General features: G+C 44.0%; 2 protein-coding genes and 1 pseudogene across 2 annotated transcripts in view; 1 reads left to right on the forward strand and 2 right to left on the reverse strand.

The window, feature by feature from the left end:
• ACSBG1 (acyl-CoA synthetase bubblegum family member 1) overlaps positions 1-3,634 on the forward strand; it is a 30,384-nt gene extending 26,750 nt beyond the window's left edge. The window contains 4 exon segments of the mRNA XM_027123735.1: positions 344-483; positions 1,065-1,311; positions 2,515-2,591; positions 2,593-3,634. Of these exon segments, the coding sequence (XP_026979536.1) occupies positions 344-483; positions 1,065-1,311; positions 2,515-2,591; positions 2,593-2,631 (503 nt within the window). The 3' untranslated portion in view covers positions 2,632-3,634.
• A 946-nt stretch (positions 3,635-4,580) lies between these two features.
• Positions 4,581-22,919, reverse strand: IDH3A (isocitrate dehydrogenase (NAD(+)) 3 catalytic subunit alpha). The gene is made up of 11 exons (XM_027123734.1): positions 22,846-22,919; positions 17,754-17,816; positions 15,547-15,630; positions 13,751-13,865; positions 11,021-11,208; positions 10,398-10,531; positions 9,441-9,543; positions 9,274-9,338; positions 8,190-8,274; positions 7,610-7,762; positions 4,581-5,341 (listed from the first exon to the last, which is right to left on the reverse strand). The coding sequence occupies exons 1-11, from the start codon at positions 22,870-22,872 to the stop codon at positions 5,258-5,260; spliced, it is 1,101 nt and encodes a 366-aa protein (XP_026979535.1). The 5' UTR covers positions 22,873-22,919; the 3' UTR covers positions 4,581-5,257.
• On the reverse strand, positions 11,215-12,872 carry LOC113629305 (tropomyosin beta chain pseudogene; annotated as a pseudogene).
• Positions 22,920-23,429: the final 510 nt, after the last annotated feature.

Below are 23,429 nucleotides of genomic sequence, written 5' to 3' on the forward strand. Positions count from 1 at the left end.
AATAGAGCATTTTCAAAGAAAATTTTCAAAGAAATTTCCCATGAACAGCTTGGCTCTCCCAGGGAAGTAAGTTGGGGACACCTCCATGGAAGAGGTGCTTTGCTTACTTTGCCCAAGTGGATACAGTGCCCTCAGCATCCCTGTGGGAATCCCATGCCCCAATTTCCCAGGGGAAACTGAAGCTCGGTGAATGAGTAAACACCTTTCTGGAAATCATGCAGGCAGATGTGTGATCGAGCCTGGGTCCTGCTTAGAGGGTCGGCTCTCCAGGCAGAGTCTGGGTGTGCTTGGTCTGAGCACCTGGACTGAAGCCTGTGCCGGGGGCCTGGGCTTGCCTCCCCAGAATTGATCATCACGGCTGGCGGGGAGAATGTGCCCCCTGTGCCCATTGAGGAGGCCGTGAAGACAGAGCTACCCATCATCAGCAATGCCGTGCTGATCGGGGACCAGAGGAAGTTCCTGTCCATGCTGCTCACCTTGAAGGTGTGTCGGGGGTGGGGGTGGGGTGGGATCTGGCTCTGGAGGAGCAGCCAGTGGGTGGTCTGTGGGTCTGACCCCAGCAGTAGCCATGTTCAACCAGGACATGTCTGGATCTCCTGACTGTATTCTGGAATAACTAGTCAGTGCTGCCTGCCCTAAGGGGCAGCCGTAGCGTATGGAAATCCCTTCTGCCCCTGGTAATACAGTTAATAGTATGCTGCCCCGATGATCTTCTGTGTTCCAGTACAGTCCAGTTTACACAGCGCTGCTGCCCTCAGTCCCCTCAGCAGATAACCAATCTGGTATCTGATACCAGGGTACTGGATGGGGCCAGAATTATGGTCCCTGTTTTAAAAGATGATCTCACTGGCTGAGGTCATCTCAATCTCAGGCCTCCCTTCCTTCCACCCCACCACAGGGCTCAACGCAGTCCGAGTAGCATCCTACTCATTCTAGAACCGTCTCTTTGAAACAGAGCTCACGGTGATCCACGTCCTTGACGATCAGCAGTGTGACCTCCTCCAAGACCAGGGCACACATCTTGTGGAGTGAGGCTTGGTTTTGATCTATCTCTGGCTTTTCAGTGCACTCTGGATCCTGATACCTCTGACCCAACTGATAATCTGACCGAGCAAGCTGTGGAGTTCTGCCAGAGGGTGGGCAGCAAAGCTGCCACGGTATCGGAGGTCGTGGGGAAGAAGGATGAGGCCGTGTATCAGGCCATTGAAGAGGGGATCCAGAGAGTCAACATGAATGCAGCTGCCCGACCCTACCACATCCAGAAGTGGGCCGTTCTTGAGAGGGACTTCTCCATTTCGGGTGGAGAGTTGGGTAGGTGTTTTCCTTACACTATTGCAGGGGCTGTGCAGGAGGGCAGAGGCCATGGCAGAGCCTGGGAGGTGCCCACTAGGAAGCAGCCATGGCAAACAGAAGGTCCCTGACAGCACTTTGGATGACACCCACCTCCTTCCTGTGGGAGGACATTGATTGCTCAGTGCCTGGGCTTGTGGTTAGGTAGGGCCTGTTCAGTATATAAGATATGTGCTGGAATTCATTAATTTGAACCTATAACATTTAACTTTGTTTTGACTAAGGAACCATTTTCCCCTGAAATCACAATGGGACCACCAGGCAGACACCAAGTTCCTGTTAGTGTTTGGGCTGGAGTCATCTGGCTCTAGGGAGTGAGACCACCATAATCTTTTGTAAAGTCAGCTCATGCAACAGGTAAAGGGTGGAAGCCCTTCTGGGCCATGGTCCACAGAACCAGAAAAGGCCTCTGGTGTGGCCTCAGTTGGATGATGAAGTCGCTCTTGGTTACAGCATCTTGGGGTGTTCATGGCATGGCGGGGTGGGCATGCAAATGGCTCCTTCAATGAGATTCCCTCTGACCCATCAAGGCTGAACCCAGATGCAACTATCCACAGTAATGCTGAGCTGCTATCAGAGACCCTGAGCTTATCTGGGTGTCTTGTGCCAGCAAATTGAATGCAAGGTCAACCAGATAGGTGTCCTGTCTAAGCAGTTTATATAAATGGCTTTGATTTTGAAGTCTCCAGTTACACAGCCAAGTATGAGTTAGCAAGAAATGGAGTTGAAGCTACCCAAATCAGAGCCCTTTTGACCTTGCATTAGAGGAGAGAGCCAAGGCCAAGAAAAGTGATGCCAGAGGCCCTTCCTGGCCAGGGCTTTCCCCTACCCCATCACAAGCAATCAAAGCATTACATCCAACATCGTATGAACTTTCACTGAAATGCAGAGATGATTTGCCTATCAGTTGTTGTCATGTAAATTACCCCACTTCCTCTGTATTCTACCGGCCACTTAGACCAACCCTGGTACAGTGTGGGAAGGAGCCACACAACGGTGTGACCACGGAGCAGGGATCACCATGGGCCATCTTGGAGGATGGCTACTTGTTGGTCTGGCTTAATTCCAGAGTTCTGGGACTCACTGAGTCTAGATGTTTACCACACACCTTCTCAGACATCTCAGAGCCCAGCCCTCACTCATTTCTTCCAATTTCTCTTTTAGGTCCCACTATGAAGCTGAAACGGCTCACAGTCCTAGAGAAGTACAAAGATATCATCGACTCCTTTTACCAAGAGCAAAAAAAGTAATCAGGGGTCGTCCTTCCCGGGTTTCTCCTGAAGGTGGCAGGCTGAGTATTTTCCTGACACCCCCCCCCCCCCCCCCCAGGTCCTCTTCAGTCTGGGCACATGCACTTCTGGCAAGTCTGTTAGGTTCTCTGGGTCAGGTACGGTCCTGGCATCTACATTTGCCAGGTCTTATGCCGAGAGGCTTCATGTGTGGATAGTTTTAAAAGTATTGCTTTTTGTTTGGGTGACAAGTGAGATCAACTCTCTTTCCAGAACTGAAGGGCTGACTTTTTGGCCTTACTCCCAGGTAGATTTAACAGGCTGCTAGCTCACTTAACAGGAGGCTGGGTGTTGGGGGAGGGAGGAGGGGGAAGATGGCTCGGCTAACCAGTGTGCCGCAGGGAAAGCGCTCAGTTGTAACGCACCTAACACCCGACTTACTCTGGAATCTTGTTGGACATTGCCGACCCCATCATCCCATTACCAGGCACTCCACCATACACACACCCACTGACTTTGATGCTTAATAAAACTGCTGCTGCCTATTTGGTTGTATTTAATGTGTAATTTGAAATTAAACTTTTTAACAGAACTGTCAACAAGTACCTGATTTTTTTGTCAATAGAGCAGCAGATCAGTCCAGAGTAGTGGTTATTTAACCCACAGGACACTGAGCAATAGGTATTACCAATGACCTCCAGTGCCCCGGAATAAGCAAAGGTGTGGGAGGAGGTCAAGTGGAGCATTCTAGGGAAAGCAGTCAATTAGGGGCTAGTCTGTCGCCACCCTGCCACCCTGCCCACTCTGCTGTTTTGTTTGTTTGGGCTGAGCCATACAGCTTGTGGAATCTTAGTTCCCCAACCAGAGATCGAACCCGTGTCCCCTCACCCTGCCTACTCTGAATACTTGAAGCAGCCATTCTTAGTAGCAAACTGAGCCAAAATGACCTAAGGCATCTAAATGGGGAATCGGTAGAGAAAGCATACACCTCAATTCGTTTGGGAATTCTTTATTAGTGTAAACCCAAGGATCACTGATAATTAGCACAATTCAATAAAACAGAAGCAGCAGTTTAAACAAAGTGAAATACATACAAGGTTGTGAGTCTGGTTACCAGCCTAAAAAAGGACCCAGACAGGGGTATTTGTTGTTAAGAAATCCCCTTGTGGGTTCCCCTGGTGGCGCAGTGGTTGAAAGTCCGCCTGCCGATGCAGGGGACATGGGTTTGTGCCCCGGTCCGGGAAGATCCCACATGCCGTGGAGCGGCTGGGCCTGTGAGCCATGGCCGCTGAGCCTGCACGTCCGGAGCCTGTGCTCCGCAACAGGAGAGGCCACAACAGTGAGAGGCCCGCGTATCGCAAAAACAAAAAAAAACAAAAAAGAAATCCCCTTGTGACCAGGGTACAGAATGCAAAGCCACAGGTTTGCAATGTTACACACGGGCCAAGGAGGACATGAGCTGCCGTTGGTGTGGGACCAAAGGGTTCATGAAAATAGTGTCTGAAGATTAAAGAAAAATCATGCTAAGGATGGGGAATGGAGGAGGGATGGGGAAGTGCCTGAAGGTCAAAAGCTAAGGCAAGCCCCAGGATGGCACGATTTGGTGACTCATCTCAGGCTGAGTCTGCAACTGGTGGTGCTGAGGCACAGGGTGGTAATTTGGTGTTTTGGGGAAGGGGTAGCCACTGAAATATAAAGTTAGTAGCCAGCACCCCAGGGTCCTCAACTGCAGTCAACTTTTAGATGGTCAGGCCTTCTAGCAGTATCAGTGGGAGTGTGGTCCACTTCCAGACAGAGACAGACATGCTGGGGAAGAGTGACCGCACACAATGGTCGGCTCCCATGTCTGACTCAGGGTCTGCACAGGGGATCAAGGGCTGCGTTACACACGATGCTTGATGTATGTCCAATGAAAAGGAAGGATCACTCCTTCATTAAAAGCTCTCGCCAGGAATAGTCAATCATCTTAAGATAAAAATAACTGAACACACAATGCATTTGTGTCTTTGTACCTGATATATTACCCATATCTTATTAACAAAAACTACATCTCTCATTATATATTTCTCGGATCTGAAGTCTTTATTCATACTCAGTAATTCATTTAAAGCACAAATCAGTCTTTACTTTCCATATCACTAAGAAATATACCATATTCACTGTTTTTGATGTAAACTTTCCCAGGAAATTTCTCTTGTGCCCATTTAGTTTTATAAGAATATCATCTTGTGCTAATATGTCAACATTCTATTTTATTTTCATTATATTTTTCATAAACCAAGGAAATCATTGTTTTTCTTGAAAAAGTTATATGTTTTCTCGTATTAATTCTGTATCAGGATATTTACAGTTAAAGAAAAACTGTTGTAACTGAAGCGTAAAATGGTTAACAATGGCAAATGATACAGTACAGTCCACTTAGAGTTTTCAAAAAATGTGTACCAGATAGACATTTAATAAATAAAACAAGCACTTGGATAAAGTCCTTTGAAAGCAGGCCCAGGGACATCACCTGCATCCTCTGCACAGACTTTGTTAAGAAAAGGCCAGGTCTAAAAATGTACTCTGTCAAGAAACAAGCAACAAATGCATAAATGTATACATAATGGCAGGTATTCTAATACAGGCTGACATGGAGTCCGTTAGGAGTGACTGAGGCAAAAGCATTTGTAGAAGCCTTAATCTAAATCTTTTACTCGGCGACAGATTTCTTCTGTGAAGTCTGAGCATTTTGCATTGCCTCCCAAATCTTTTGTTAAGCTCTGAGAAAAGGAAAAAGCAAAGATAAAAAATGTATCCACACATTAAACCAAAGCAAGGATGTTTTTATTTAAAGCTCTCAGTGAGATACCAGATGAGTGAGTTACCTGACTACTCTTTCATTTAGTTCCTCATTTCAAAGTGAGACCCACTCCACCGCCATCCACCTACCCAAGGACTTAGAAAAGCTAATTCGATAGTGTACACAGAAACACTCTGGAAGAACAAGATGCTCTCACTACAAAGGGAAGCAGGGAGGCTTTCCAAAAATTTTCCCTTTGTCCATACAATAGACCCTAAGGAAGCATTTGATTACGGACACTTAAATGACAGCAAATCTGAAACAAGAGGTTGCATAAATTCCTTGAGGATTTTTTAATTTTTTTTTTTAAAGACATATTTTGACCTATTTTTGGAGGCTAAGAAACAAATACTAAGGAAATATTTAAATCACTTAACTCTTAAATTCCCCTCTTTAAGAAAGAAATCCTCCCATATTCTCTGTTCTCTACCAGCTTATACTCTCTTTACTCCCAACTCAATATATTTAATTCTCTTGTCCCATCGCATCCTAAACAATTTAAAGGGCCTACTGTGTAATTTAGGCATCTCTCTGCTGGACTCTATGAGTAGCTTCTCAAATACAGCGTCAGAATAAAAAACATATATAATCACATGCCCTTCAATATGACTATATCAGGCTGTTAAAAACAAACTTGGGTTTCTTATATTTTGGCCGTAAGAATTTCAAATTATAGAATTTTTTAAAAAGAAGAAGCAAACCTTGAAGATATTATGCTAAGTGAAATAAGCCGGTCACAATGTTACAAACAGTGTATGATTCCACTTACATGAGGCACCTAGAGTAGTCAAATTCACAGAGACGGAAAGTAGATGGTGGTTGCCAGGGGCTGGGGGAATGGCAGAAACTAGGTAAATTACTGTTTAATTGGGACAGTTTCAGTTTAAGAAAATGAAGAAGTCTGGAGATGGATGGTGGTGAAGGTCGCACAATATGAAAAGTATTAATATTTAATACCAATAGACTGTGTGCCTCAAAAATTATTAAGATGGTCTATTTTATACTATGTATATTTTATCCTTTTTTAAAATGTTAGTTTTTTAAAAAAAGGAAGAGACCTCGGACTAGGGATCAGCCTTTCAGGCCCAGCCTTGTAAAGCCATGACCTCCTCTGTTCTCCTCCCACTTTCAGAATAATTGATCACAACCCTCCTATGAGTCACAACTGCTTATGGGAACAGTGAAGCTTGTTGGGTAAGAGCCAGACTGGGTGTGAACCCCAACTTGGCCAGTTAGGAGCTGTGAGACCTTGGACAAACTTACTCAATCTCTCTGTGCCTCGGTTTCCTCATCTAAAAAATGGGCTTAATTACAGTATCTATGTCACATAGGAGTAGAGATTTGCTGAGATATATATAATGAATATAAAATCACGAAAGTATTCAGTTAATATCAGCCATTATTACTTATATAAAACTTCTACATTACTTTTATATCACAGATGCACATAGTATAACGTATAGCTCCACGGTATTACAGACACATCTGCATCTGTACCACTGCTAGATTCCAAGCTCCTTGAGGCCTGAGACCACCCCTTATTCCTCATTTTATTATATTCTCCGTACCTTATCACGGACGCAATAGATGTTTGCTGGGAAGAGGAGGAAGCTGCCAAGAAAAATTAATGGACTCGGCCAAGATCCCACAGGTAACAACAGGGTAACTGGGCCTGCACTGCTCTGACGCCCACACCACTGCTCTTTCCACTGCACCCTGGTGCCCCTACCACAGTGCTTCTCAGCCCTTCCCTGATGAAATACGTTAATCCTCTCTTCAGAAAATGCACACAAGTGTGCAGACTGCCCGAGTTCACTCAGGGAGCCCACATTAAGAATGCCTGTTCGACATCCAATCCTTTGGCCCTCTTGAGAAGAACCATCGTCGGTCCTTCACGCACATAAAACCCAAGGAGGGGGTTTCCCTGGTGGCGCAGTGGTTGGGAGTCCGCCTGCCGATGCAGGGGACACGGGTTCGTGCCCCGGTCCGGGAAGATCCCACATGCCGTGGAGCGGCTGGGCCCGTGAGCCATGGCCGCTGAGCCTGCGCGTCCGGAGCCTGCGCTCCGCAACGGGAGAGGCCACAACAGTGAGAGGCCTGCATACCACAAAAAAAAAAAAAAAAAAAAAAAAAAACCCAAAGAGGAAATGCATTTTACCCAGCAGAAGTGTGGCAAGATTACCAATACCTTCCCATCCTTAATTGTAGCAAAACATGCTGTCTCAATCTTTGCAGCGTGGTCAAAAAGCCCCATGTGGCGCAGCATCATCACGGCACTGAGCAGGAGGGCCGTGGGGTTGGCCATGTCCTTGCCTGCGATGTCTGGGGCGGTCCCGTGAACCTGCCCGGGTAGGGGGGGGAAAGAGTGCAGTCAGGAGGGAGACAGGAGCAAACAGCCCTCTTCCAGGGAAGCTGGGCTCTTAATCAGCTTTCCTCACTGATGAAAAATAGCTGCTCAGATATATGTCTTAGAAATAAAACCTCAGAAAAATAAAGAGCTAAAGAAATTCTTTTTTAAGTGCAAAAATATGGACTAACAATCTTATCCAGTCCAACTTTCAGTAAAATATTTTAACTGAGGAAGGATACATAATAAATAATAAGGATGAAAAAGAAATAAGAGGAAAACGAATGAATAAACCAAGTTTCATTTTCTTCTGACAATTGGAAAAACTCAAGAGTTAAAATATATTTATGCAGATAAGCCCTCCTGGGTTCTCATGTCATTCTGACTTGAATTCTGCTTCAGGTGTCACCAGGGTCCTTACCGACTCGAAGATTGCAACTCCATTGGCTCCAATGTTGCCACTTGGTGTCACACCAAGACCTCCAATCAGTCCTGCACACAGGTCACTGGGGGCAGAAAAGCATTTCAAAGGATATTTTGAAAAATAAAATGTCTCACCTAGCACCCAGACTTGCATCTTTAAATACCATTCTCCACTAAAAGGAACCTGGGCTACTTAGAGAAATGACTGATTCCAGGACTGCAGTTAGGAAAATATAGGATGAGCCTGAAGCACCTTATTGTGCCAGAAAGCAAATGATGGGCTGTGTCAAAAGGACACAGAGACAGTTCAAAGGGACTCCCACTGGCCAAGTCTGCACAACATATGCATCAATATAAAAGATGATAGTGATGGATATAACCACTAAATAAAATAGAAACCAGGAGTGCAAACTGATATAGGCAAATAAGTAAACAAATAAATAAGAGAGAAGGAAAAGCTTATCCTTACAGTAGAATGCCAACTGATACATGTAGAAGGAATGATGGACTTACAAAAGCACCATTTGACCACCATCACGTGTATGTGTGTAGAGACAAAGAGAGAAAAAAGAAGGAGGAGGAGGATGAAGGGAGGGAAAAGGAGAGAAGGGGAGAGAGAGAGAGAGAGAGAGAGGGAGTAATAAAGTAAGTCTGGTAAAATGTTAACATTTGGTGAATGTGGGTGCTGAGTACACAGGAATTCTTTGTACCATTCTTGCAACTTTTCTGTAAGTCTGAAATTATGCCAAAAGTTACAAAAAATTAATAAAAATGAACACCCACCTACCTAGCTATACATGATGAAACACTGAAATCAATCAATCAACCAATCAATAAAATATCTGTAAAATGGGAAGCGGGAACTAATGGTCAGGGAGCAAGAGCCCAGAGCTGATTTGGCAAATGAATGAATAACCCATCCAGCATATCACCATTGATATCACCACCTGAATTGTCAGAATTCAACTCGCAGCTTGTAACAAATGCTGTATTTTATAATATTTGATTAAAATTTGTAAGCCACAATTTATTTTATGACATTTATAAATAAACTGTAGGCTAAAAGGTATAGCCAGACTCACCTAAGGATGTCTCCATACAAATTTGGCATAACAAGGACATCAAACTGGGACGGATCCTGGACCATCTACAAAAAATGCATTTGTGTGTTTAGCAAACAAAAACTGTGCACCACACGGACACACTATACACCACAAAAAGTGGCAGGTAAGTGTGAATATATACTTACATTCAAACATACTGTATCAAGGTACATCTCATTAAATTTAATATCTTTACAGTTTTCTGCAACTTCCCTGCATTTTTTCAGAAAAAGCCCATCTGACATTCGCCTGTATTTAATCAAATAAAAATTGTTGAAAGCAAAGACTTGCAGAGAGAAAAAGATCAAATCAGAGAAGTAATGTAAGTTCAAGAAATTTAAGTTGCAGATATCTGATTTCAATTACAGTAAAATTATTTTTTTTGGCAATCAGTAAAATGCAAATTTCAATGTTTTAGGATACTTCTGGAAGCACAAAAGGGTAAAAAATGTAATATAGTTTGATCATAATAAAGAAGACTATATTTTTATAGTGTTATCCAGCAATATCTATTAATAAGAAAACATTAAAATTGCCTTAAAAGGTTAACTTATTCAATTATTTAAATGGTTTTACTATTTTACATGCTCAACACTTTCCTTAGGTTAGGAAACCTGCTTCCTAATACACTGAGTTGGGCTTTAATACACTAGGGCTGAGAAGAATTCAAACTGCTAGAGTAATACATCAGACAGTATTAGCACTATGAGAAATATTTTAAGCCCCTGAGCGGGGGGCCATCTCAGAAACATTCCTGCTCTTCCCTCCTAACACAGAAACGATTGCCCTTTTGCAGACGTGGCCTTAGCTAACTGCCCACCGCACCTAGGGATCCAGACTCTCCGGCTTCCTTCCCCGATGGTTCTCAGGCCCTCCTTAAACTTCCGGGACCTGAATTCTTGCTCCCTCCAAACCTGCTCCAGTCATCCACCCAATGAAGCACATTAAATAGGATATTCTGACACAAGAGAAACCCTCTGACTGGCTACAAGGCCATTTTCCAGAGCTATCAGGTCAATGAGCAAGCTGGAGAGAGGAAAGGAAAGCCCTGTCACTGCTCCTCGCCCACAAAGCCAGACGGAGCGCCACCCACAGGGACTCACATGATGTTGGCTTTGTGCACGGCCGTCACGTTGCTCCGGAGGTTGTTCCGCGCATACTCAAAGGCGAACTCCGCGATGCGCTTGCTCGCCCCCTCAGTAATGAGCTTGATACTCTGCACAACTCCATCCACAATCTGAAACAGAGGAAGTCCTGCCTCGCTGAAAGGGCATGGCAACAACCCGGTCCTGGACTGCTGGCAGTGTGCAGACAACACCATCTGTGGCAGGCTTGCGTGGCACCAGCTGCCAAGGCAAGCATCATGCATATGGTATGTCAGTGAGGTTAATCATGTTCACTCCAGTCCTAGGAGCCAGGTATTATAAGCCTCACGGCACAGATGAGGAAAACCAAGGTGCAGAGGTGGTTACGTATGAAGTTGAGGATTCAAAATTCAAACAGGACAAGTTCCCAAGCCCATACCCTGAAGCACCACAACCCCTCGCCCAGGCATCCATTTGAGTACTGTCAGCCAGAGACCAGGACAAGACAAACACCCACAACTCCTCACAGAATGCAAGAGAACTGTCTTTGGGAAATATTTTCAACTGGGAATTTGAACAAAGGTCCCAAGTGCACAGAAAGCAACCCAACTAAGAATGAAAAAGTATCCAAATGAACATACCACATGCTCAATTCCACTGTATTCTCCTTCCGTGTTCTCTCGAATGGTGACAATATTTACGTCACTGTAAGGGGTTTTATAGCCTTCGATTGAGACACATGGTCGGACATTTGCATAAAGGTCAAATGTTTTACGCAGCAATAAATTCATGGATGGGTGACCCGCGGCTATGGGGGTTTTTAAAGGGCCTGTAATAAAGAAGAATACCCAGATGACAAGAGGATACAGTCTGGTCTTTTCTTTTCCTTTATAAACACAAGTACATAGTGTTGACACCTGTCCCTCGGCATGGGGGTTTGGGGGGAGGGATTGATCCAGGACCCAGCAACCCAGCAGATACCAAAATCCATGGATGTTCAAGCCCCTTATTATAAAATGACATAGTATTTGCATATAACCTACACACATCCTCCGGTAAACTAAATCATCTCTAGACTACTTATGATACCTAATATAATATAAACACTATGTAAATAGTTGCCAGTGAAAAAATTCAAGTTTTGCTTTTTGGAACTTTGTGGATTTTTTTTTTTTTTTTTTTTTGCTGGTAACACCAGTTTTATTCGTTGGGGTGTCAACTATAGCCTGGCTGGGGGCAGGGCCAGCCCTCACAGGTGGTTGAGCTCCAGCAGGGTCTGGTCGAGGGCCTGGTGAATCTCCACGTTCTCCTCCTTGGTGCTGGCCAAGGTCTCTTCCAGGTCATCAATGGTTTTCTCCAACTTTGCCACCGACCTTTTGGCAAACTCTGCTCGGGTCTCAGCCTCCTTTAGCTTCTCCTCCAGCAGTTTGATCTCCTCTTCATATATATTTATCTTCTTTGGTGGAATACTCCTCCTCTGAGGCCATCAGGGACCTGAGGGCCTGGTCCCTGGTCCGAAGATCCTCCTCCCAGCTCTCCGCCACCTCAGCGGTCTCTTCTGAGTGCTCCAGCTCTCCTTCCAGGATCACTAGCTTCCTGGCCACCTCCTCATATTTGCGGTCTGAATCCTCAGCGATGTGCTTGGCCTCCTTCAGCTGCATCTCCGTCTTTTCCTCATCCTTCATAGCTCGGCTTTCCATGACCTTCATTTCTCTCTCACTCTCATCAGCTGCCTCGTCAGCCTCCTCCGGCTCTTGCAGGGCTGTAGCCAGGCGCTCCTGCGCCTGGTCCACCTCCTCCTCTACCAGCTGAATGCAGCGGTTCAGGGAGGCCACATCTGCCCTGGCATTGGTGGCTCTCTTCTCAGCCTGCTCCAGTTTCTCCTGGGCATCCTTCACTGATTCAGAATACTTTTCCACCTCGTCCTCCGTCCCTTTCAGCTTCTTCTGGAGGGCCTGCTGCACCTCCTCCAGCTGCTTGCTGCGGTCCTCAGCTCAGCGCAGTCGATGGCATTCTCCTTGTCCAGCTTTAGCATCTGCAACTTCTTGATGGCATCCATGGTTGTGGTGGGAGATCAGCTGGCCGGTGGGCAGTGCAGACCGGGCTAACTGGGCTGGCTGCACGGACTGGTGGCACCGGTGGCAGGCAAGGAGGACCAACCGGGACTGGGATGTCCCAGCCCAGAATTTTTTTTTTTAATATTTTCCATACATGATTGCAAATCCACGGATGCACATGTGGGTATGGAGGGCCAACTGTATTTGAAATTCCAATTTTTATTTTTTCCAGTATTCCATCAGAGATGTATTTAGGATCCTTTGTTTGGACGTGAAGTAGCTTTGTGACACATCTAACGTGCATGCTTCATGAATCAAGGGACACTTTTACAACAAAGTAAGCGTCATTTTTTTTTTTTTTTTTGCGGTACGCGGGCCTCTCACTGCCGTGGCCTCTCGCGTTGCAGAGCACAGGCTCCGGACGCATAGGCCCAGCGGCCACGGCTCACGGGCCCAGCCGCCCCACAGCACACGGGATCCTCCCAGACTGGGTCACGAACCCGCGTCCCCCGCATCGGCAGGCGCACCCTTAACCACTGCGCCACCAGGGAAGCCTCTACAAGCATCATTTAAAAGGGCAGACAGGTGCTCTGTTTCTGAGTCAGATGTTCTCTTCATCGTAAATGAGTCCATCTACAGCTGGTCACTCTCAGGCAACATTCAGTGCCTACTCCCTGTGTCATCTACAGACCCACCTGGGCTACCTTGTAAAATATGTTCTGCCTCTAACTTTACCCTCTCCCTCAGATTCAGATGAAAGAAGAAATTTCCTCAATGAAGCTTTCTGGAATATCAACTGCATTGAGCATCTACTGACTGAGGACCAAGCACGGTATCAGGTCCTTGACATTAGCTAATCCTATGACACCACCTCCCTATGAGGTATCAACTCTATTGCTGTCATTTTTTTTTTTTTTTTTTTGGCTGCACTGTGCCAGTCTTCGGGATCTTAGTTCCCTGATCAGGGATCAAGTCCGGGCCCTAGGCAGTGAAAGCACTGAGTCCTAACCACTGGACTGCCAGGGAATTCCCTATTGCTGTCATTTAAAGGTAAAGGGGAAAAAAAGAGTAAGAAATTTGCCCAAGCCTCCCAGCCAGTAAGCAGCAGGGATGAGATTCACAGTGGATCTGTCTGGATTTAAAGCCTATGCTGAATTCCAATCTGTCACATGCTAATATTTTGAATCATGACCTTGAGCATGTGTGAATTAAAATAAAAATGTAAAAATTATACAAAAGATAAATCTAGGTAAAGATAAATATAACACCTGGAGCAGAAATCAATAATAAGCATCATATTCACTTCAGTGCTACCTTTCAAGCCCATCTTGTTCTTATCCATGGACTCTTTGGCTTCTGGAGGGATCATCCACTTTCCTCCCGGTCCTTGAATGGCGGTGACATTCCGCTCCTCCCACTGAATAGGTGCCTAGATGCCACACCACAGAGCACAGTGAACTGGAAAGGCCTACATGTGACTGACATTCACACTACATTTATAAACAAACTTCCTCACTTTGGATGCAGCTGGTGAAAACACATACAGTAAAGGCCCGGAAAGTTCCTGGCATGCAAGAAGAGATGTCATTCCCTAGCATGTCCAGATGGATTCTCCACATTACCCTTGTCCAGTCATCACTCCTAGCTGCCACTTGCCTACTTCTTTTTTTCACAATCACTGTTAACGTGGCTATAATTATAATATCATAAGGAGCAGAGAAACATGATTCACAGAAATATCACATAGTACTGATACATGGATGAATCTTGAAAGTATTATGCTAAGAGCCATTCACAAAAACCATGTAATTTTTTTTGAAGTTTTGAATTTTATTTACTTTTTTATACAGCAGTTTCTTATTAGTTATCTATTTTATACATATTAGTATATATATGTCAATCCCAATCTCCCAATTCATCACACAAAAACCATGTAATTTTAAGACTCTATTTATATGAAATGTCCAGAATTGGCAAATCTACAGAGAGAGAAAGTAGATTAGTGGTCGCCTAGGGCTGGTGATGGGAGGGGGCAGGGTGGGAGAGATAAGGGTGATGGGGAGTGACTGCTGATGAATATGGGGTTTCTTTCTGGGTGACAAAATGCTCTAAAATTAGACTATGGTGATGGTTGCACAACTCCATGAATGAACTGTATACTTTACATGATGAATTGAACGATACATGAATTAAATCTCAATAAAGCTGTTAAGAAAAAAAAAGACATATTATATAACCTATGAAAGAAGTTTTAAGGAATAAACCAGCGTTATCCTTTCTCTTCACCCACACCCTTCAGTGTGTATACACACATCTGACAGCCAACTGGGCACGCACTAGGAATAGGAACACAGAGCAAGACTTGCGCTCCTTGTTCACACGGAGCTTACAGCTGAGAGCCATCCTACTTCAGTTCCCTTAGGGAATGCTATTGTATAAGCATCATTTCCTCTGTAGGAGTTTTAATTAAAAACTCATATAGAAAAACAATGTATGTTTAGTATAAATAAATTGAATTCCTTGACTTATAGCTGTTGGTATCATAACAACCCTGATTTAATCTTACACATTATTTCGCCTAGCAGCTATAAATAGCAAGAATAAAGCATCAGGTCAAACAAAGTCCAAGTTTCCTAAATTCTCTAGATTTTTAAATATCTACCTGCATTGAAGGCTAGGCTGTTGGATAATAATACCTCATACTTGATATTTCCACACCAGGGGAAAAAAAAAAAGAATCTTTCAAAATGCCCTATATAGTTTTCTGAAGTATCAATTCTATTCTCTTTTTTATGGCAGGAAGGAAAAATGAGATAGACAGGTGACTTGGAGGGGCTTAAAGACTTTAAACCCAGGCAGTGTTCAAAAGTCCACAAAAATTACAGTACTACTTGGATTACTTTATATATAACTGATGCCAGTGCAGTAGCTTAAACTATTGACAATGACGGCAGCAAACAACACTCTTAAAGTCAGAATCTGTGAAATTTAACAGACCTCACCAAGTTCATACAAACGTGAACAATTCATCCTAAGAGTTCACTGTCTCCAACTGGCTAAGAAAACTTTTCTACAAATTATTATCAAAAGTATTTTTTAAGCCCACTTACTTTGGCAGCATCAAAAATCTTCATAACTGCGGCTGAAATTTCTGGGCCAATTCCATCTCCTGGAATTAAAGTTACCGTCTTAACCTGAATATAAGAAATCATCAAAGAAGACAGTCAGAATTGATTTTTGAAGGTTTAAAAAGGAACATCATTGACAAAGAAATCCAGTTTATGGGTTTTCTTAACTCATAAGAAATGCCTTTAAGAAAACAGACCTACCTTCCAACGGCTTAACAAAGTGGAGTCAAGAATCAAGAGACTCCACAACTCTACTCCCTATAGCTGAGCCCAGAGGTTTTAAAAAGAACTTAAGTGATGCTCTCCAGATAAAACAAAAATAAACTACCTGGTAAACTTCCCAATTGATGTTTCGTTTCAGACAAACTACAAGGAGACCAATTAATTCAAGTCTGTAAAACCAAGGAGAGCAAAACATTTCAACAATGTTCTCTCAGTAAAATTTAGAGGGCTTCCCAGGAAGGCAAGGGCTTTCCTCTCCACCGGGAGCCTAGAAAGTTCGGTTTCTCATGCAACTTGTGCAGTCTTACGAAACACTCCCAGACACTTCCAGAGTACCACTGAGGCCTGTTTTGGCACTCGGAAAATCAGACTTCACATCAAGAGAGGGTCTCCATTTTCCTGATTTCCTTTATAAAGTTGGCTCCTAATGACAAAAGTAATCCAAATGAGCTCAGCAAAGTTTACTTGGAACCAACAAGAATAGGGTATGTGATCATACCTGCAATGTCTGAATTACACTTAGAATGACAAGTGTATTTGTAATGTAACAGCAACGATTTAGTTCAAAGGCTTCAAACAAAATACAGCCAGCATTTCAAACACAGAAAAAAAATGTGTAAAGGGAAATGATGAGAGGATTTAAATGAGGATTACCATTTGGAAACTATATATGTCATTATTTGGGTATTTCCCCTACCTAGAAGTTAGGTTCAGACAACAGTCCCTGGCCTTTTTCAGTGCCAGCTGCCTGTGCTACATTTTTAAAAAATCACTGATTTACATTTCCCTGGTCTTTTACCTTCCAGTGATGCTCCCAAAGCAGGTGGACTAATTATTTCTGAATTTTTCTGTACAACTGAAGAAATCTTTTTTAAAAATTAGTTTCTTTTATTTCTTTCAAATATAACCCCCTCCCCACCAGGCCAATATATATTTTTTAATGGACAGCCTGGAAATTAAATAACAGCAGAGAGCAATGATCATCTCATCAGCTTTCAGAATGCATTTGAAATGCTAGCTAGCTAAATGCTAGCTTAGCTAAAGCGCAAGCCTCATTCTGCATCTTTTGCAGCAAAAGCAGAGCCGAAAGAACCCCTTTGGCTTCTTCCTGTTCTCCCAACATGTAATAACAAACGTCATCAGGCCACCAGAAAAAACTATTTTACTTCCACAGTTCAGAAAGTAAATGAAAAAAGATATACTATGGTCTTATAAATCCCTCACAGGGTAAGATGTTATACGGGAGTATAGGAATTATGAAATCCAAATCAGATTCTGTAAGAAGGAGGCAAAATAAAAACATACAGGAAGTCACTGACCCACAGTCTTAGAATGCTCTAAAAATGTGGTATCAGCTTTTAAAGCACAGAACTCTAATGCTGGGAATTCTAAAAGCAGCAGATGTAATGAGAAATAGATGATCCGCTAACACGAGAGCCTATGAAGACTACGTAAGCAAAGTATCGATGCATCTAAGCCTACAGGGCTTATAGATGTTTGAGGCATTCCTGATTGGCGATCAATCTACTGTTTTCAGGGAAGCTCACAAAATAAAAATGCAAAGCAGGTTTTGAAGCTTCTCAACAATTTTGTCTCAACCTGTACTAGTTTGGAAAAAAACTGTCTTATCCAAATGAGGTTGTGAAATAAAGTAACAGGCTCAAGGGTAGTTGCTCTCTTTAGATAATATCTGTTTTTTTATAATCTATTTTATAACTATTTTTAACAAGCCTCCTTCAAGATATTAATGTGATAGGCTTACAGCACCAGCTATAATACAATTTTTTTTAATGTGCAAGTGACCTAATAGATTTATGCATGTTCACCAATAATTTAAATATACAACATAAGTATGGCCAATTTTCCCTAATTTTAAATAAGTGAAGATTAAATGCTACATAACGTGTCTAAGCATCTTTCTTGAGAAACTTCTAAAAGGAAAAAATAAAAGACGTAATTATACTCACACCACCAGCAAAACCTCTGGTCACCTGTTTTTGGTTGTGGAATGCCCCCAGCAGCCGAGAGACCTACATTTAATATCAACAAAGAAATGTTACATACAGAATTAAACCACATATAGTTAAAAGGTAGAGATGGAACCATCTCTGCAGCTGATAATGCTGCAACTTTGCACAGATATATTCAGGAATTTCCGAGGATTATTTTTCTCATGTATTAGCTCAATGTAGCAAGCTCTTTTGGATTTGAAAACTGAAATATTCAGTTTACCTTTACTTTGAGAATGTAAGTACGATATATGTACTTTTAAAGTCAATTTTATGAAAAGTTGTCAAAAGACATTGAAGCTAGAATGAAACTCTACTTTCTTAGCTCAAACACTGGATTTTTCTCAGATGATCTGGATGGTTTAATGTCAACATTCTTGACCACTGGGTCAATTTGGGGGTAACACACACTCTAAGAGAACTATCACTAATTTTAAGAGCCAGCAGGGTCCTTATAAATCCCAGAGCCCAACTCACTCATTATACAGTGGAGACTGTGGGTCCAAAGAGTAGGGATTTGCCTAAGGTCACAGAGTGACCACAAAGAGACCACAATCTGGGTCTCCTGACTCTTAGTTCAGGGCTCCTCCAATTATACATTATGCCTGTTCTTCTCCCATGAATATTAAGAAATTACACGGTATAATAAAAATCTAACAAAATTTATTTAATACTATTTTGACACCTGTGTCATACAGAGTGAAGATTTTAAATAAATTATCTACTTCTTCTGATAATATAAGTGACATGGTCATTATTGTTAATTGCTGGGAGAGGGGAGAGATACAGAAAAATAAAAGGAATGTGACCTACTAATCCCACTACCCCAAGACGTTACCACCGGTACATTTTTTTTCCGCTTAACACTATGACACACCAGAAATATAAATTTTGAAAGGTTATTTTGAACTTTAATAATTCAGTCCTTGAAAACTGGTACAAAGTCATATTACATTATAATAAACAGAATATAATCAAAGAAATTGGGTACAAAAACCAAAGGTATTAAAATTCATTAAAAGTTTTAGTGACTTTCCTGGTGGTGCAGTAGATAAGAATCCACCTGCCAATGCAGGGGACACAGATCCGATCCTTGGTCCAGAAAGATCCCACAGGCTGCGGAGCAACTAAGCACATGTACCACAACTACTGAGCCTGCACTCTAGCCTGCGTGCCACAACTACTGAAGCCCGCACACCTAGAGAGAAGCCCACCGTAATGAGAAGCCCGCGCACTGCAACAAGCCCCACTCGCCGCAACTAGAGAAAGCCCGCACGCAGCAATGAAGACCCAACACAACCAAAAATAAATAAAATTATTTAATAAATAAATAATAGTTCATTAAAAATTCTAAATGTTAACTTTTTTTCATGCTAGATACATGAGCAAAGATACATTTGTTATATCCTTAGTCTTCCTTTTGGGGGACAGTTCTTGTAAGTCCTGAACCTTTGCTGTAATATCAGCACCCACTAAAGAGACACCAACCAAGAGCCAAGGAGCTGTGAACGAATTGTATCCTCTAACCTGGCATCTACAGTCATCTCTCTGGACTGACAATAAAAGACAGTGTGAGATCCAAAAGAATATGCTATGCCAAAACCACTGGCCAAACACTTAATCCTAGGACATGATTCATCCACCAGCAAATGGGCTATTGGAAGGGAGACCATTTAAAGGCTATGTTATAAAATTTGCATGAGTCCTTCTCCCCACTCCCCAGAAAGAAAGAAAAAACATTCACTCAAAACAGGCCCATGGGCTTCCCTGGTGGCGCAGTGATTGAGAGTCCGCCTGCCGATGCAGGGGACACGGGTTCGTGACCCGGTCCGGGAAGATCCCACATGCCGCAGAGATGCTGGGCTCGTGAGCCATGGCCGCTGGGCCTGCGCGTCCGGAGCCTGTGCTCCGCAACGGGAGAGGCCACAACAGTGAGAGGCCCACGTACCGCAAAAAAAAAAAAACAAAAGAAAAACACAGGCCCATGTCAGGACTTCCCTGGTGGTCCAGTGAGTAACACTCCACGCTCCCAATGCAAGGGGCCTGGGTTTGATCCCTGGTCAGGAACTAGATAACGCATGCATGCCACAACTAAGAGTCTGCATGCCACAACTAAGAAGTCCACGTGCCTGAACGAAGATCTCGTGTGCTGCAACTAAGACCTGGTGCAGCCAAAATAAATTAATTAATTAAAAAAAAAAACAGGCCCATGTCGAGATTGGGACTGACATATATACACTACTATATATAAAATAGATAAATAAGAACCTGCTGTATAGCACAGGAAACCCTACTCAATACTCTGTAATGGCCTACATGGGAAAAGAATCTAAAACAAAAAGGGGGGGCTATATGTATATGTATAACTGATTCACTTTGCTGTACACCTGAAACTAACACAACACTGTAAATCAACTACATTCCAATAAAAAAAAAAAAAAACGGCCCATGTCTTTGTGATAAAAGACCCAACCAAAATAACTGATTTAAAATGTAAATCCATGAGGCAAAGATTTTCATGTTTTGTTCACTGTTCTATCTCTAGTACCTAGAACAGTGCCTACCTCACAGTAGGTGCTCAGAATACTTTTGGAAAAACTGAGGCCAGCCTCAAGCATCTCTCTATTTGATGAGTTCCCACTCCAGCAAATGGCTTTAATACTTGCAATGATTTTCTCTAACAACCAGTCTTCTTCATCTTTGTCATCTCTCCTTCGTGATCTTAGAATAAGGTAGTATTGCATCTAAATCATTAGAATGACCCGGAGCTTTTAAGACAAGATTTTTTAAAGCACAGGCTGACTTCTACTTTATAGTATACTTGTACATATACTACATCATTTTATTTTAATAAAACCTTGAGAGACTGTATTAGTAGCCCTTTTCAGATAAGGAGACTAAGGCCAGGCTCACAGAATATGGACTGAACTTCTGACTTCCTGGACATCTTCATCCATAGCACCTCATTTCCTTTTTTACCTTCATCCTCCAACTTAAAAACATATAAATACAGTGTAGAATGTATGGCAGGTACTCACTCAATAAAAGCTTCCTGATGGGGGAACTGCCTCGTTATAATTATAGTATTTTAGAGCCAGAAAGGCCTTTAGAAACTCACTATTTTTTCTAAATAAAGCTTTTTTAGAAAAAAATAAATTTAAGCTGCAGATCTCTTTTTTTCAAATAAAACCTTAAATGGAACGCTAATAGAGGATTGTTCTGATTGAAACTCACATCCAGCTCAGCTTTCTCATAATTCTGGGACATCAGCTTCCGAGACACAGTCTATCCCAGTCCCTAAAGGGAGAAACTGGCCCACAGAGGTCAAATGACTGCCAAAGGTCACACGGGGAGTCCATTCCATGTCAGAGGAGAACCTCATCCTCTGACACTTTCTGAATTCCTACTATGTGACTTTTTTCTTGTAGACCACGCTAAAGGCAAAAGAAATTTACTAGCTGTTTTATTTAGTCCCTCATTCTGAAGCTTAATGTACCTACCAAAGATGACTAGATGTTAAGTGTAAGCTCAGTGATTAAAGGATTGACTTCTGTTAGACAATGACACAGAAGTTGCTTTACCTTCAGGAGCCAATGTGAAATAAATTACCATCATACACAAATCCAGGTCTGAAGAGGGTAACAAAGCAGAACCCAGTTACTAAATAAAACCTAGCTACTGATGCCCAATTGTCTGCTTGAAGACTGTAAGATTAAGTATATTGACAGCTAGGAAAGCTTCAGGTTTTTGTGTTCCTTCTGCATGTATTAGGTGCTCTCACATTAATTTTTTCAATCCTCAAACAACTCTGTGAAGCAAGTACAAATATTTTACAGGCTTATTAAGGCTCAGAGATGTTAAGTAATTTGCTCAGGGTCACGCAGCCAATCAATGGTACTAACAATACTTAAACCTAAGACTCCTAAACTCCAGTGTAGACTGCTTTTCACTAAATAACAGTGCATGCGGACCTCGCTTTAAACTTAAAACAAAGGAGAAATGCAGTATCAAATTTTATAGAAAAAAATTAAATTGCTTATGGTAGGTTTCTAGGGGATCATTCTTAAGAGCAACAGGAGACCTGAGGGCCCATTTTTCCCTCTGCCTATAATTCGTTGTGTGACCTTGGCCACAGAGTAGGCAGAATGGGACTTAGAACTGGGAATCCCGAGACATCTGGGTTCCTCTTCCAGTTCTGACACGGACTTTCTGTGTGATCTTGAGCAATTACGTTTTCAGGCACAGTTAGTTCCACTGAGGAACCAAAGAATTGCAGAGATGGTCGGAAACCCTATCCAGCTGCGGCAGGCATCTGAGCTGTCAAGGTGAGAACGCAGGATGCTCACAAATAAAAGGTGAAAGAAAGGTGTTGCTGGTCTCCCTCTCTCAGTCTCCCAGTGTTCAGATAGCAATTCCAAGGTGCAAGGTACCCTGTGTCCTTTGAAGGGGAAATAGCTATACGATCAGATTGGTAAGAGCTCTAAGGGAGAAAAAGTCTGGCAGGAAAATGACTTCGGGATTCCCTCACCTGGGAGGTTACCCGGCCCGGGCCGGAGCAGACACCTGGGGGAGGCCTGGGCCGTGCTGGAGGGGACTCTCCGCGCGATCAGCAGGCTGCAGGGCCGCAGCCTCGGAAACCGCCGGAATGGCGGAGCCAGGGCGGCGGCTCCGGTGACCTTCCCGGGCTGCGCGCGCGGCCTGGGCTCCGGACGGGGCAGATGCCGGAGGTGGAACCGGGATGCTGCCCGGGGCAGGAACTGCGCCCCCTGCCTTGACCTTGATGCTGTCCCCGCCCCAGGCGCTACCTTCCGAGAGCGAGGCTGCCTACACACCGCACGCGGGCCACGGAGCGAGGCGCACAGGCGGCCAGGACAGGCTTTCTAACTGTCCCCAGCCGGCCGCGCGCCGCCGCCTCCCCATCGGGGGCCGCGCGCCGCCGCCTCCCCATCGGGGGCCGCGCGCCGCCGCCTCCCCATCGGGGGCCGCGCGCCTGCCCCCGCCCAGCACGCGACCCGCCCGCCAGTCACAAGCCGGCCTGCCAGGCGCTCACCTTGGATATCCACGCGGGCCCGGCCATCGTTTCCACCCTCACCACGGCGACAGCGGCGGCAGTACTGCGCAGCCGCGCAGCCCGGCAGCCCGCGCCGGGAGCCCGCCCCTGGAAGCCCCGCCCCCTTGAAGCCCCGCCCCCACGGACCCGCCTAGGGGATTCTCCGAGCACGCTCCTGGTCCCGGTCCTGGACAACCTGGCTCCGCTGGCCAATCGCCGGGCTAGTCTCTCGGCGACGTGCGGAGCAGCGACCCGGAAGCTGCAGTCAGTGATCTCCGGTAAGAGTCCTTCCTCTCCTCATTCATTCATAGATTCACTGTTCAGATGGGATGTTTGTTCCGCGCCTGCTAGATGCCAGTCACCCTTCTAGATTTGGGGGATTTAGTTTCTCTTACGGAGTTTACAGCCTCAGAGAGGGAGAAAGATCATTTACTCGTTCCACAAATATTTATTTTTATTTTTTAACAGCTCTATTGAGGTGTAACTTATATACCTTAAAATTCACTCACTGTGGCGCTTCCCTGGTGGCGCAGTGGTTGAGAGTCCGCCTGCCGATGCAGGGGACACGGGTTCGTGCCCCAGTC

This window comes from Aethalodelphis obliquidens, unplaced genomic scaffold (assembly GCF_003676395.1).
Source record: "Aethalodelphis obliquidens isolate GAN/ISIS:26980383/991018 unplaced genomic scaffold, ASM367639v1 scaffold26, whole genome shotgun sequence".
In the NCBI taxonomy this organism is placed as follows: Eukaryota; Metazoa; Chordata; class Mammalia; order Artiodactyla; family Delphinidae; genus Aethalodelphis; species Aethalodelphis obliquidens.